This window comes from Nanorana parkeri, unplaced genomic scaffold, assembly GCF_000935625.1.
Source record: "Nanorana parkeri isolate BGI_ZX_2015 unplaced genomic scaffold, ASM93562v1 scaffold405, whole genome shotgun sequence".
Taxonomy (NCBI): domain Eukaryota; kingdom Metazoa; phylum Chordata; class Amphibia; order Anura; family Dicroglossidae; genus Nanorana; species Nanorana parkeri.
The window spans coordinates 300,345-312,255 of record NW_017306673.1 but is presented as its reverse complement, the minus strand read 5'-3'; the positions used below and the strand labels follow the sequence as shown (position 1 = coordinate 312,255).

The 11,911-nt window shown below is 42.3% G+C and overlaps 1 protein-coding gene across 1 annotated transcript in view; it reads right to left on the bottom strand.

Moving 5' to 3' along the window:
* Window positions 1-11,911, bottom strand: part of LOC108789528 (vomeronasal type-2 receptor 26-like) — a 20,153-nt gene that overhangs the window by 7,572 nt on the left and 670 nt on the right. The window contains exons 2-5 of the mRNA XM_018559567.1: window positions 9,296-9,860; window positions 8,293-8,439; window positions 6,724-6,851; window positions 4,817-5,041 (exon numbers count right to left, since the gene is read on the bottom strand). Of these exons, the coding sequence (XP_018415069.1) occupies window positions 4,817-5,041; window positions 6,724-6,851; window positions 8,293-8,439; window positions 9,296-9,860 (1,065 nt within the window). The remainder of the gene's footprint in view (window positions 1-4,816; window positions 5,042-6,723; window positions 6,852-8,292; window positions 8,440-9,295; window positions 9,861-11,911) is intronic.

The window sequence follows — 11,911 nt, the reverse complement described above, 5'->3', positions numbered from 1 at the left end:
GGGTCATCTGGCAGTCTCCGGCCACCTAAATTAGGACCCGGAGACTGCCAGATGACCCCGCTCGGAGCGCCGCACACCGAAGCAGCAGTGACGCGACGCTCGGCGAGGTAAGTAAGATGACACATGGCGCTGACTCGAGTATAAGCCGAGGGGGGCACTTTTCACCCAAAAAAATGGGCTGAAAATCTCGGCTTATACTCGAGTATATACGGTATATTCTTCTACACTCTGCTCTTTCAGTCAGAGACATTGTTCCCAGCAGTCAATGTTCACGCCAGATTCTTCCTTGTATACTGCAGACATTGGATGCAAATGTCTGTTTGGTTAATTATGTGGAAGTTTGGTTGTCCACTAGATAACTTAAGAGTACCTGTCACGACCATCTGCTATCACATGGGGGGGCTTGTAAGCCCCTCTATGTGATAGCAGTCAAAGTAAAGTAAAAAAAACTGTCGGGTGCGCCTATGAATGAAAACGACGAACGCGCTACACATGTTGGGTATCGCCGCGCACGCCGGAGTGAGAGCAATAATTCTAGGGCCAGTATTTTGGGGTATCTCTAAATTGATGACCTGTGGGGGCTTTTAAAGCGTCTTCTATTGACTTTTTGGGGTACTGCAGTTTTTCGCCGTTTCATGGACGCACGCAATTTGTAACCTATGCATGTTGGGTCGTTTACTTGTTGTAACCTCATCTTTTATATGTCATTTAAAAAAATTGGTATTTTGTTGTGTTTTGGGGCATTAAATTAAATTTTTCACTAAATGTTGGGGTTTAATAAGGAGTTGCGCTAATATTGCGCAACATAAAAATTTGCAACTACCACCATTTTATTCTATAGGGTATTGGCATTCAGAAAATATATAATGCTGGGGGGTTTTAAGTCATTTTCAGGCCTAAAATGTGGAATATAACATGGGTGCAAAAAATGAAAAAAGGGCCTCAGTCATGAAGGGGTTAATCACAGTAACATCTAAGATAATCTTAACAGTGTTATTCACTAAGCTGCCAAACGACAGCCGAGTGAATAACCGAGCCGAAGGGAACAGAGCCGAACGACGTTCGGCTGTTCACTCCGCCTCAGTACAGCTGATTTCAGCCGTACATCAGCTAAAATCAGCCGTGCATCGACTGCCTTCGCTCAGTCGAACATGCTTTGCATGTTCGGCTGAGTCGAAGGGCAGAAGGACTTCAACTCAGCTGATCCAACATGGGGCCGAACGGTAGTGAGTGAATAGCCGAGCGGCATTTGGCACGGCTATTCTGCTCTGTACCTCTGTGGTACCGAGCAAAAATGATTTTAAATTTGTTAAAAAATGGGAAGATTAAAAAAAAATGAAAACACAATTGGATGGAGCTAGTGGTGACAGCTAGCTCCGCTCAACTGTTTTTTATTGCTCATCACCTGCTAGAGTCTTCTAGCAGGTCCCAGCCAATGAATAACAACTGGGTGGAACCGGCTGTGACGTCACGGCAGGCTCTGCCCAGTTGTTATTGTTTAATGACAGATCAACGTCCCCAGGCCATTTGGGGATGCTGATCTGTCATTACAACTGGGCGGAGCCAGTCGTGACATCACGGCTGGCTCCGCCAAGCTGTCATTTGCGGGGTGCGAACGGCGGCCGAAGAGAGGCAGGTCGTTCGTCCCGCTTCAGTTGTCACTTCGGCTCAGCCGAGCTGAAGCATATGCCTTCGGCTCGGCTGAGCCGTTTGGCTGAGCCGCTCAGCCGCCTTTGGCTGCTGTACGGGCTATAGTGAAGAGCCCATACAGCAGCCCTTCAGTTAAACCGAAGGGCTCAGGCGGCCGAAGAATCACCTGAAGCTACGCCTGGATCCTTTGGCCCCTTCATGAACACCCCCTAAATCTTTTTAATGACACAAGTTGAAGCTCACCGGCTACTGATATATACCCCACTTTTTAAGTCCCCTCCTATCCATTATAGAGCTGGGTTCGAACTGTGAATACTCACACATATATTGTTAGAAATACACAAGCTTACTGCAGCTCCAGAAGAAGCAGAACAAAACGGTCTTAGAAACAAGTAAAGTCGACATGCTACACCATCATTGAGTTTAGTATAACCCACCTACTTCAATACATCTGTAAATGGTCATGGTGGGGTTGTGAAGGGTTTAGGAGATATTAGCCTTCTCTGTGATTGTGAATGTTCCTTTATATAGTAATAGTCCAGCCTGTGTCTTTACTGTGTTGATAAAGAGATATTTTATCAGTAGTTGTATCTGCAGGGGTGTGGAAATTTAAAAAAAATACTTGCCCAAGGGCTAAAGCGGGGGCCCAATCTACTTGTCCCTCATGACAATCTACTTGTCCCGATACACAAAAATAGTTTTAATCAAAACCGTATTTAACTGGGCTAAATGGCACTTCCCATTGGCCACGCTGACCAACAATCATCCCACATTCAAAGGCTGTTAAATCGCGTTGTTTACCCATATCTTCAGAAAAAAATCACTTCTACTGTCGTGGTAAACAACCTGCTTCCCTATTTATAATGGTCTGGCCCTCTAGCAACTTCAGCGCAAAATTATAGCTAATTATAGCTAATTTGCCTACAAACGTCAGGTGGTCATAATAATCTGGCCACTCAGTGTATAGTACTATGTGTCCCCAGTTATTTACAAACACTGGAGTGATCAGATGATCGCTCCAGTGTTAGCTCTGCACACAGAGAATCAGTACGTGTCAGTGATATGTACCGATCCTCCACTGCTTGGCCACGCACAGAGCACAGCCTGCAGCTTTTCATCTGGATCTCTGCTACTCTGTACGCAGCGGAGATCATAGTAGAAGTGAAGCATAGGGATTTCAGAAGCTAATACCAGATCAAATTTGGGTATGAACACTGCTTACATTTAGAAAACATACATTTAAAACTGTATTAATGAATACAGAACTGCATTAATTTGTGCCTTTTGTATCTATCTGGAGTTCAGATTTCATGAGGTCTATAATTTATATTCTATAGTATTCAGGTTTACAGAATTGTTAGTTATTTTCCCCATTATTCTAACATAACAGTAAAATGCACTGGAATTCCATATGATTAACAAGTCTGCTGGGTATGACAAGTGCCTTATCAGTTAAAGATTTAAGCTCTGTCGCCATTTTACCATGCCTTATAAAACCATCCACATATTGGCTACACACCTAATTTACCATGACATGCAAAGCCTCTGAACAATCAGACTTCCACACAGTGTGAAGAACCCACAAGGTTTTTCCTTGTGAACTCTGGTGGTGAGATCTGTGGCAAGTCCATTCAGAAAGCAAAAATGTAACACTGCACTTATGTTGCTCCATTATTCAAACGATTTCTATTGGGTAATGATCAAGCTATAATTGTTGGCAAGATTGGGCTTTAGACAACAATGTGTCTGCTATGTCAGCAATATTTTCTAACAGTGGATACTTTAATAAAGTTAATTGTGTCCTTACCCTGCCTTACAGTATCATTTTTGCCAGACAGATGGTAATGAACTGTGACTGGTGATGAGTCCATCAAAATTCAATCTGCTTGAAGTTTGGCGAATATGAACTTTTTAGTGAATTGCTTTGCAGTCCATGGGAGGGGGATGAATTCTGATAGCCTGATAACTAAGCGCAACAGCGTAAAACACATCAAGCCCTCCAGTGCTCTACCTCATTGGTGGTCTCCATTTATGTTCATGGCAAATCTGGTAGTTAGTTCTCCCCATTTGTAGAACTACTGTAGTAGCATGGGCACTTTCATGGGTGTAATACCTTGCCCCGGGGGTGGTAGCTTTATGGACCGCAGCTGCGGATATGGCTTCTATTCAAGAAGGACGGGTATCAGATTGCAGCTCTACCTCTGATGCCCAGTATGTGAATAAGGCGAAGAGGGAGCTGCTTCACATCACACCCCGTATAGCAACACGTCACCCTAGATAGCAACAATAAGGTAGGTATGGAGAAGGCAATAGGTGAATCAGTATGCTTGAGTATAGGTAAGTCTACAGCTCTATCCTATGCAGATTCAGTAAAACAATAGGCAGTTGAGTAATTACTATGGATCAATATGCAGTTCACTGCTATGCAGACTCCGAATCAGAAAGGCAGTTCAATGGGTCAATGAAACAGTATGCAGTTCACTGCTAGTAAGACTTGGAAGCATTAGGCAGTTCAATAGGTTGCATTGGTCAATGAGCAGTTCATTTAGAATCAATAGAATCAAATAGTGAGAGAAGGTAAGGTGAGCTCTTTCCTCCAGTGGGTTGGTTCCTGTAGTGTAGCCTGGATTGATCAGCGTCCTGCTTCAACAATAGTGGGACGCCGATCAATCAGCGCACCGCGGCTTTATGCCGACGGCTCGAGTGAGTGGGCGGAGTCCCGAGGCGCGCAGTAAAGGCGATGGACCCCGTCCGAGAGTGGGTGGAGCCTCGCGGCGAGCCTGCGCAGTAGCGCGGACAGATCCCGGTCCCGGCCGTGAGGAGATACGATTGTTACAATGGGGAAACTGTGCCAATGTCTTACGAAATTCGAACTCCAGTAATCTTCCGTGAGTTTATGGTTGGGTAAATCCCGAATCCTAGTCAATTCTGCACATCTGTAGAGCTAATAGGTAGCTAATAGGTAATCTATTGTCCAAAACAGCATGGGAAGCAGGGCACTTTCATGGGAGAACTGTACTAATGGCAACTATTTTTTTTTCAAATGAAAAATTAGAACTCCACAGATCGTCCATGAGTTCATGATTGGGCAAATCCGAACCTTATCCCTAGCTGTGACAAAGGGGTGGTCACACTACGCAGTTATAAAAATTGTAATGGTGTTTACCTCTTTGAATATAGGATGCCATTGGATGAGCTTTTCATCGACAACAAGTTGCTTTCCTGGAGGTGCAAAACTGATGTAGCTTCCAATCTGTATAAATTGTGTTGTTTTATTGGGAGTGACGTACCAGTTCATTATGTCATATTCTCCTGCAGTTCCTCTGTTCTCAAAATGAAAATTATCCCCCGATGATGTTTCAAAATTAACATTCTTAAGATATTTATTGAGCTGGGAAAGTAACAGGATGAGACAAAGCATGTAAACATCCAGTGGAGGACAATGTGATTCAAGTACAAACACTTGTGGAGAGATAGTTGCAGTCTCTAGTGGATGCCCATGAGGCAATTTGGGAGCACAATTGAAAGACATGTGCAGAGTGTTGTCATGTGCCCCACGAAAGACCTTAATTGCAGGATCACCAGATAATATTTTAATGAAACAGATGTATAAATATTGAAAATGACAATTGCGCTACACATGTTACGTATCGTTGCGAACGTCGCAGTGAGAGCAATCATTTTAGGGCCATCAATCACTGATAACACTAAACTGATGAGCGGTAAAAGCTTTTAATGCGTCGCCTATGGCCAATTTTGGGTAATGTAGTTTTTTTGAGGTTTCGCGCGCATGTGCAATTTTAAGGCTTGACATGTTTGGTGTCTCTTTACCCGACGTGACCCCGTCTTTTATATTTTACCAAAAAATGTGGTAATAATAAATGTTTTAGAATTTAATATAGGGGGAACTGTTTTTTTTTTAAAAAAAATCTGTAGTTTTTCCTTAATATATTAAAAAATAAAAACCCCAGTGGTGATTAAATACCACCAAAAGAAAGCTCTATCTGTCCCCAAAAAAGGGTATAAAATTCATTTCAGTACAGCGCTGCATGACGGAATAAATGTCAGTCAAAGTACCGCAGCACTGAATACTGAAAAATGGCCTGGATGGGAAGGGGGTTTAACACCCCGGATGTCAACTGGTTAAGGTAAGTGCTAACATTTATTTTTGCCTTTAATGCCTTTAATTATTTTTGCCTTTAATGTCACTTTAATAAGGGGGAGTGTATTATTTTATGTGTGGGGGGTGAATAAGGGGGATCACTACAGCATCCCAAAAAGCCATTATCAATAAAAAAGATAGAACCTTTCTGAATCCAAAATTTCCCAGTACCCCTTATTTTTATCACCTCCCGAAAGTACATAAAGATATAAATAATCCTCCAGGGCACCCAATCATCGCCAGCACTAATAGCTTGACCAGTGGCCTCTCTGTCTACATAGACCATTTCCTCCAACCTATAGTGGCATCCCTTCCTTCTTTTATCAAAGATTTCAGACACCTTATTCAGGCCTTATCATCCTACAAATGGGACTCGTCCTATAGTTGGATACCGTTAGATGTCACCTCTCTGTATACATCCATTCCCCACCAAGTGGGTCTAAACGCCTTGCTTTATTTTCTTACCAAATCCTCCATCCGCCATAGCCAAGCACAGTTCATTTTGAATTGTACAGAGTTCGCCCTCACACATAACTATTTCTCCTTTCTGGGCAAGTTCTATTTACAGACTCAAGGGACAGCTATGGGGGCAAATTTTGCCCCAAGCTATGCCAATTTGACCATGGGCCACTCCACATTGACCATGGGGAACTCCACATTTGGAGCAACAACCCATTTTCTAAACGGTTGGTCTTCTACGGCAGGTACAATAAATGATTCTGATTATTTGGGATGGTCCTACCAATAGCGTGCGTGAGTTCCTTGCTCATTGTAATGACAACCAATTTGGGTTATCGTTTACTTTTGAGGCCAACGACACCAAATTGGTGTTTTTGGACCTTGAATTGTCCTTTAAGAACCAGGATATCATTACAAGCAACCACGTAAAACCAACCGGAGGTAATTCATACCTTCATTATAAGAGCTGTCACCAATCGAGGTGGAAGAGTAATATCCCTAAGGGCCAATTCTGTAGACTCAGGAGAAATTGCACTCAGAATACAGATTATGTCACATCCAGTCAACTTCTCATCAATAACTTTAGGGAAAAAGAATACCAAGAGGAACTTATCATGGAGGCTCTTTCCGGCCACTCAAAAACAGACCAACCTCTGGACTCAACACATGACCACATTGCTAGGGAGGACAAGAAAATACGATTCATCACCACCTTTAACAATGGGTTCACAGCCATACAGAAAGTCATATGCAAACATTGGCATATTTTACAAAAAGACCCGAAATTGGGTCCCCATCTACCGCCCAATCCGTCTATCAATTTTAGGAAGTCCAGGAACGTAAAAAACATGATAGGCCTGAGTCGATCCTTCCAAGGCCCAGAAGCCCGCCCAAAACATTTCTTATTTGACAAAAGAACTGGAATATTCCAGTGCAAAAAACCCAGATGTTTGACATGCCAGTTCATTCACCATGGTCAAACAAAGTTTCACGACCATCTTCAAAATTCCTATATTATCAAACAATTCATAACGTGCTCACACGACCATGTGGTCTATGGACTTAAGTGTCCCTGCGGGCTGATATATGTTGGCCGTACAATAAGACCCCTAAGGGCGAGAATTGGTGATAATAGACGCCTGATAGAAAAAGGTGACACCGAACACAGTGTACCTCGTCATTTTACTTTTAAACATAACAAAAACGCCCAAAATCTTCAAGTGTTCGCCATCGAACATATTTCAAATCAATTATCCCCTTCCGAACGGTTTCATCTTCTCTGTAGAAGAGAGACCTATTGGATATACAAATTGAATACTCTGGTCCCAATAGGTCTCAATGAGGAGATAGAAATTCACACCATTCTATAAAGTAATACAACACATATCGGTTGGCCGCTACCTTTCAGATGTTGGCATATCTCTAATCCAGTTGTTTTTAAACCTTTTTCCCCTCATCCTTCTTTTTCATGGGGGAGGTTTTTAATCACACCTGATATTGAATGCATCAATAACAGCTGCATTCTATTTTAATTTTTTATCCATTTTTATTTCCAAATAGTATTTAAATAAAAATGGACAGCAATAATGATTGAGGTCCCATCTGTCTTAAATAAACCTTTTAAAGTTCGTATTTCCTTTTACACAACAAGTCCCTGTCCTTGTATTCGTCAGGTACTATAGATGAATCCTTTAGCCCGGTGCATCCTGCATGACAGAACGAATGTGAGATGTCAACTGCAGGTAACAAGCCAAGTGCTGCCCGTTATGCTCATGGGGTGTGCACTTTTACTCGTCCGCCCCACTATACCACTCCACCTATCAGGACAGCGCGATTGATGCTGTCTCCGCCCAGCTGTCTTTTTAAAAAATCGTGAGTTTCCCGCAATTCGGTTCTTCACCTGAGCTTGACAAAGAGGCTTCGCCTCGAAACGCGTAGCGATCTACCCCTTACACATCACCGCCAACTGCTCTACATCCCCTCACTGTGTCACTCGGAGAGTACACTCCCAATGCCCTCACCGTTACGTCTCCTAAGCCCTCCGACTGAGAGACGACCGCTGACAGCACTTGTCATACAGTATCCTTCTGCAGAGCACTTCTGGCCGCAACGGCTCAGCCCGGCCAGCTGAGTCCTGCTGTTAGAGAGCTGCTCCCCCGTCACAGCGACTGTTCGTACAAAAAAAAAAATGTCAGCCGTCTATACTACTGTATTCCACCTGATCGTACTTCCCTAAGGACTCCATCCAATCGCCCCCAGAGAATTTCCAAGGACTTCTCAAATGTGAGTTTTTCAACAATTCTATACTAACAGTAGTAGCGCTCTCAATACACACGTTGTTTCTTTACTCTGTGCTGCATGTCGGGGGGTGTCTCTGTGTGCTGTATGACGAGGGGCACACCCGCCCACAACCAGGGTCCACGGAAGATGGGGGGGGCGAAAAAAAAATGTCTGCCCCGGGCGCCCATAACTCTGGTTATGCCACTGGGCACCTAAACACACATTCTCAATAGAGCACAACTGCTTGTACATCTAAACAACTTAATATGGTAGACACACATACTGAGTTTGCAAATTGCTAAAAAAAAAAGAAAATAGGAGAAATAGGAAATTAGGCTTCATAAATATTATCATGCAACTAATCCTTCTTTAAGTTCTTGTTGCTTAAGCAGGTGTCACAAGCCTATAGCTATTAAAGCAATGCATGATGGTTCCTGATTGGCAGCCAATGAAAACTGTGTCTTACTTATCACATAAATAATGTACAAGCTATGTATTTTACCTTAGATGATTGAAAAGCTGATCCGAGATATGATTTTGGATCAGTCTGTTCATTTTTTCTTGAGTACACCCAGTCATTTATTGCATAGGCCATTGCATAAGTAGCTCTGTAAATAGCATAAGTTAACCTAAAGTTGTTGACATCAAAAATAGATTCATATGATGTCATTGTTTCTTTTCCAGTGCAATTCTTTGCATATCCCAGTTTGTCTCTAAATGTGGTCTCATTTATGGGTAAACAACAAAAGGCATCTCGCCACACTGCGGCAGTGAATATGTCATCTGGGAAGGTGAGGGGGTTAGCACTATAGATGAATTCCTTTAATCCTGGAATTTCTCCTTTGTGAATAGCAAACGCGAGTGAACCATTAAATGAGGTTAAATAGGAGTCGGTGGCGGCAATGGACACTGTGGATGGTATAAGCCACACTTTTCCGGGTGTGGAAAACTCCTGAAGACTGTACATGAAGTTAGTAAGATCCATGCCAGTCAAGAAAGCAAGTACAACATTTGCAGATGAGTATTTTACAGCATCCATTGCTGGGAATCTGCTGTTGAAAGGTCTGCTTGCTATGATTTGAAAGTAGGCGATACAGACTCCATTTCTAATGAGTATGTTTTTAATGTCATTACTCCCTCGTAGGTTATTTTCATCATCGGTGGTAATGATTCCAACCCATGTCCACCCAAAACATTTAAGGAGCTGTACAAAACCATCATACTGGCTTTGTTCAGTTGGGACAGTCCGGAATAAAGATGAATATATGGAGGTATTGCCTAAATATGAATCCTGAACTCCATAGCTAACCTAAAAGCAATGGAAGTATGTTAGATGATGGAAAATGCAATTGAGCAAAGAGAATGTATATCTAGTGCAATGTTTCTACAGTCCAGAAAAGATGGATATATTGACATATCACCTCCATAACCAACCTAAAGCAATGGAAATATGTTAGATGATGGAAAATGCAATGCAGCTTTGTTCATAATAAACTGCAGTGGTTGATGGTAGTCGGGGTTCGAACAAGACTAGAAAAGCCTGATGTGAATAAATCCCTAGGACCTGATAACATGCACCCAAGGGTACTTAAGGAGCTCAGCCAAGTGAAGCGGGACCCTTGTTCCTAATTGTCAGAGACTCCATGCTGACTGGAAGGGTACCAACTGATTGGCATAAAGCGTTGGTAGTACCAATATTCAAAAAAGGCTTAAGATGCCTATCTGGGAACTATAGACCGGTCAGTTTAACATCAATAGCATTCAAATTGTTTGAGGGAATGATAAAAGGCTATCTACAAGATTTTATTTGTGGTAATGTTATCATAAGTGACCACCAACTTGGATTTAGGAAACCTACTAACATTCTATGAGGAGGTAAGTAGCAACCTAGATGGAAGAAAGCCAGTGGACAGAGTGTACCTAGATTTTGCAAAAGCATTTGATAAGGTACTGCAAAAAAGCATATTACACAAGTTGCAATCTATGGGCATTGATGAAAAGGTGTGCACATGGATAGAGAACTGACTACAGGAACATGTCCAGAGAGTATCGATAAATGGCTCATTTTCTAATTGGTCTAAGGTCAGGGGTGGCATGCCACAGGGTTCTGTGCTAGGACCAATACTGTTTAAACTGTTTATTAATGAAATTGGGGGAAGTGTTAATAGCCATGTTTTTGTGTTTGCTGATGATACGCCAATTGCCAGGGTAATAAACTGGATATTAGACATAGCAACATTAAAGGAGGACCTACATAAAATAGGGGAGTCGGCAACTACATGGCAGAGGAGGTTTAATGTTGATAGATGTAAAGTTATGTATTTTGGTGTTAAAAATAGTCATGCAGATTACACGTTAATGGGAGTACTATCATGCAGAAAAAGGGAATGTATACTCGAGATGAAGCAACAATTTTGCCACTTTACAAAACACTGGTTCATGGGTATGCGGTTCAATTTCAGTTGCAAATCAACAGAAAGGATGTCCCTGAACTGGAGAGAGTCCAAAGAAGGGCAACAAAACTGATAAAGGGGCTGGATAACTATGAGGAAAGATTGCAAAATTTTAACTTTTTCACTCTGGAAATGAGGCGACTAAGGAGGGGAGGGGCAGATTGTAATGTACAAATTGTTTAATGGTGATGGTAATATCAGTAATAAACTTTTTATTGTAAACTCACTAAAGAAGACAAGAGGCCACTACCTGAAATTAGAAAAAAAGGTTTAAACCACAAAATGCAAAGGGATTCTTTTCTGTTAGAGCTGTAAAGTTGTGGAACTCCATTCCACAAGCAGTGGTATCAGCAGAGAGTATTGAATCATTCAAGACCTGTTGTTTAGATATTTTGCTTAGAGGACAAAACATACAGGGGTACAGGAACTCTTAGTGACTAGTACACACAGACACACATTACCATTTGAAAAATAAACTCCATTTTTTTTTTAGGTGCACTGTTTAAAATTAGATTTAGGTGAGTATCATGTTTTTGTTGTTGACCCTAGGCAAAAATGAGCAGTTAACTCTTGCAGTGCGGGGGTAGCCCCACTGCAAGGGTTAATAAAATGTAATTAAAGAAGAACTCTGTCAGGAAGCCAGGCTGCCTAGAAACAAGTGAAGCTGGCTTCCTAGACAATTAGGAAGCTGGGAGGCGGGTCATGATATGCCACCCGGCTTCCTTAATTGGCTAGGAAGCCAGTTTTACTTGTTGGTAAGCAACCAGGCTTCCTAACAAATCATGAAGATGAACGGCACATCATGCCTAGTGTCCCAATTTTCTGATTGGTCAGGAAGCCACGCTACCTAGCAACAAGTGTCGCCAGCTTCCTAGCCAATCAGGAAGCCAGGAGGCGTGTCATGATA